The 4,210-nt window shown below is 31.2% G+C and overlaps 1 protein-coding gene across 1 annotated transcript in view; it reads left to right on the forward strand.

Annotated features, from left to right (window-relative positions):
• Nucleotides 1-235: 235 nt before the first annotated feature.
• Nucleotides 236-4,210, forward strand: part of LOC106469711 (ubiquitin-protein ligase E3A-like) — a 53,314-nt gene continuing 49,339 nt past the window's right edge. Inside the window, exon 1 of the mRNA XM_013930223.2 lies at nucleotides 236-475. Within this exon, the coding sequence (XP_013785677.1) occupies nucleotides 420-475 (56 nt within the window). The 5' untranslated portion in view covers nucleotides 236-419. The remainder of the gene's footprint in view (nucleotides 476-4,210) is intronic.

A 4,210-nucleotide genomic window follows, 5' to 3' on the forward strand; every position in this document is an offset into this window, starting at 1 on the left:
TTAGTTGGATTACAACTAGAAAAGAAAAACCCGATTTATATGATATATTTAAAATAGAAATAGAAAATGTTCAAGTATTCCTATTGGCCATATAGAAATATCGAATTGTAAATTGTTTATATCTCAACAATATTATTCTAAATGCAATATTTAAGTTACAGAAAAATATAAAATAAAATACTATTTATTTTACTACAACAATGGAAAGATGGCGTTGCTAATACCAGATGATTTCATGACTTGTACTAAGCAACTCGCGAAAAGTGTTAGAAATAACTGCGCAGTAGGCCTAGCTGTTCGAATTTATAATAACTGTTCAATGAAACTGCATTTAAAAATTTGAAATATTAATTTTTGTTAATTGAGAATTTGCGCATTCGTTAAACCTGCCTCACAATTTATTTGATACATCAACATTAATGGATTCCGAATATAGTGAAAACACTTCCTGTACGATTGATGATACTGCAGCAAGGTAATCTGAAGACTCATTTTAAAATTAAAAGTTAAATACAAAATAAAAAGAGTAATCATTAGATGTGTATATTACTATTCTTATATAAAACATCTGGCTGATAATTTTAAAACTAACATGAAGGATTTCTTAAAGGTTAGAAAAATGTTAAAAATAAAATTGGTATTGGACCTTTGGAGAATGCTGGTGAAGGTTGGCAAGAATTTTTTGAAGACAATGATTCTTATGACAAATGATCACTTTAGATGTCTGAGCTTTTACTTTTAGTAATTTTTTTCTGTTTAAAAAGTTTTTTACAACGGAAGATATTAGCAATGTACTTAATCCCAAGCGTTCTGTGGGAAGTAGTAAATTGACCCAAATCATGTAGATATTATTTTAAAATCCCTTAGTGGTAACAAGAAAAATTTAAAGAATAAAAAGAAATAAAGAACCAGTGTTTTAAAGGAGACCAGAGTTAAGATACGTGAGCCTCTCCTCCAGTTTTTGGTTAGATTAATAGATAGTGGATAGGTGCCTGAGGATTGGAGAGTTACACATGTTACTCCTATTTTTAAACTGAAGGGGGTAATAATAGGAATCGCTCCATAAATTATAGGCCAAGAGTATGATTAAAGAAGTTTTACAAAATGATTTAGATATCAGAAAGCCTGCATAGATTCACCAAAGAAAGTGGAAATATTTCCCTATTAATATGTTATCTTTTTTTGGGAAATATTCCTTATCCATATGATGGAAAGAGTGTGGATTTAATGTACATAGATTTTCAAAAAGCTTTTGATTAGGTGCCACACAGAATATTTGCTAATAAGTTATTCTGATTAAGAAGTTAGCACACATGATCACATACAAAAGTTGTAAAGGTTTTCAGACAAGACCCAAAGCTTGAGCAATTTTGAATAGTTCACTATTCTTCTTCAGGAGAATAAAGAAGAAGAATAGTGAACTATTCGAAAATGCTTGTGTTTTGGGTCTCATTTGAAAACCATTGCTAATAAATCATATCAGTATGGGTTGGGGAAAGACTGCTTAATTGGCAGTCCTCTAAGTTAGTGATGGCTTATGGTAAAACCATCAGAAATGCTGTGGCATTGTTGAAGAATATTAAATATGACAGCAAAAATATTTTGTTATAAGAAAAAACTTGGAATTGTTTTACTCCTTTAATATCCCACTTTTTATTGTGAATAACATCAAAGATTAAAATTGTAAGAAGAATATTTAATGATTCAGTTATCTCACACTGCCTAATTTGAAATTTCAGTAATGACTGAATTTAGTGGATTAATGTAACAAATAAAGGTGACCATCAAATTAATGAGTTTGTGCTGTAGTTTTGAATGTTTAGGCCTATATATCCAGATATTCTTGAGTGATTCTATAAAATGCTGCTCTTCTTTCATGGACAAACTGTTTACTAAAATATTTATAATTTGCTGGCTTGTAGCCTTTGTCCTTTATTATTTTCATAAATAAAACATTTGTTTTAATAAAAAATGTGATTCAAAATCAGAACTAACATGTACTCTGTCAAACCACAAGTGGTAGTGTTTTGGATTATTGCATGTTTTAAAATTGGAGGGAATAGTACAGTTTATTACTTTAAATTTTAAATATTTTGACATATTTTAGATATGTTTTTTATTAAGAGCAAACAGAAAATCTCTGTTTTACATTATTTGAAGGAGGAGTAGTACCAATGTTTGAAAACAAAATTAAGTCTATTTCATTGTATTTTGTTAGCATTAAACATTAACATTCTCATTTTAACTGTGATGTGCTGAGGAAGTTGAATATTGTACAGATGGAATGTGACACAACTGGTGCCTAAGGTTTAACTCGGAAAGCTGCCCTAATTTTTATTTCACAAAAAATATCTAACCAGTAAAAAAAACCAAACATAAGTTTTTTATTTGTTATGATGGTGGGAATATTTGCCATGTATCCCACTTATGTATTAACGCGTGTCTCTAAGTGAAAGAATATGTTCAAGATATATCGTGTCATTAGATTTTTGTACTTACATTTTTTAATTCTAATAACTTATGAGTGAAAACAGAGAACAATATATTATAATATGTAAATTATAAGGATATAATTATTTAATCCAAAATGTTTGCAGATGACATTCAACTATTGGGTATTTTTAGGCTTATTGAGTATGTTGAGGTATAAAATTACTTGGATCAGTTGGAAAGTTGGACAAAGAAGTGCCAAATGGCCTTTAATTTTAATAAGCTTACCCATTGGGACACCTTAGGTGCTGATGCACCATCGTTGATTCTAGGGCAGATTTACCTGGTGATGCCCATCTCCTTTCCAGGTAGCTACCCCTAATTTAGTAGTGAAAGACTAGAGGAAAGGAAGCTAGTCAACACCACCCACTGCCACCTCTTGGGCTGTTCTTTTACCAACAAGTAGTGGGATTGACTGTCACATTATAATGCCCTTATGGCTGAAAGGGTGAGCATGTTTATTGATGGGGATTTGAACACATGAGCCACAGACTTTAAGTTTGCCATCATTTTGATTATCATTATGTGGATCACATGTTGAATATAGATAGTAACTCACTTACTTGCAGGACTGAAGAAACAAACCATTGCTTAATGATGATTAAATCACTTAAATCATCGAAGTGAAGCAGTGCTCTGTTGCTAGTAAAAAAAACTAATAGAACTTTAGGTTGTACTTAAAAACACATCGTTTGCAAGTCAAAAGAGGTAATCATTTCCATACAGACCTTACTTGGAATTTAAGTATATAAAGACAAGAAGGAAGAGATCTTTTGGACTGTCAAAGTTGTCCTATCCACTTAAAAGCAAAAATAAAATTCAAACCTAACCTTAATCATTTAAATATTTATAAAGTCTTTCTTAAACTTTCTATACCAATGATATCTGAAGATAACCTATTCCAAAGGCCAACCTTTCCCTCTTAGAAAAGTAAAACTAAACAGAAGATGACTCCTACCTGAGCTGTGTATTTGCTAATTAATTAATTGATGACTGCATTTGATTAATTGATTGGTACATTGTTCCTGAAACCATGGTGTTAGAAGAAGTAAAGTTGGTTGTGGATGCTGTCAGAAAGTTACCTTCCTGCTAGGGTGTTACTTACTGGAAAGGGTTCAGAAGAGGGAAACTAGGATGATGTCATGGATTGTATTACAGGGATAGGTTAAGTATTAATTTATTTTCTCTTGAAAAAAGAAGGATACGAGGTGATCATGTTGAAGTTTACAAGATTATCCAGGGGGATGAGATAAAGGTCACTGATTCCTTTTTATTATATCCTGAAAATAATAGAATGAGAAAATACAAGTTTAATATTTGGAAAAGATGGGCTAGGCTTCAGTTAAAGCTTACTCACTCCTATGGCATGTGGGTCTGTTGACCCCTGGCCACTCTCATAAATTCTCTCCATCTATCCCTCTTTTGTGGGACTTCTGACCATTCTTCATCTATATCAGCATTAACCCGATGACTACCGGCTACTAATTTTCTTAGTAGGCAATGCAAGTCTTGCTATATTTCATTCCAACAATAAAACTAGTGGACGAATATTTTCGAAAATTCATAAGTACTTTGACAAATGTAGGTAGTTTAAGAAACATAAAGCCTATTACTTTTAATAAATTTAGTTTTTTGCATTATGATCTTTAATATCTTGGAAAACTACATTATGAAATTGTATTTATAAGAAATGATTACAATATTTATATTTGCTACAGAT

This window comes from Limulus polyphemus, unplaced genomic scaffold (genome assembly GCF_000517525.1).
Source record: "Limulus polyphemus unplaced genomic scaffold, Limulus_polyphemus-2.1.2 Scaffold3626, whole genome shotgun sequence".
Classification (NCBI taxonomy): Eukaryota; Metazoa; Arthropoda; class Merostomata; order Xiphosura; family Limulidae; genus Limulus; species Limulus polyphemus.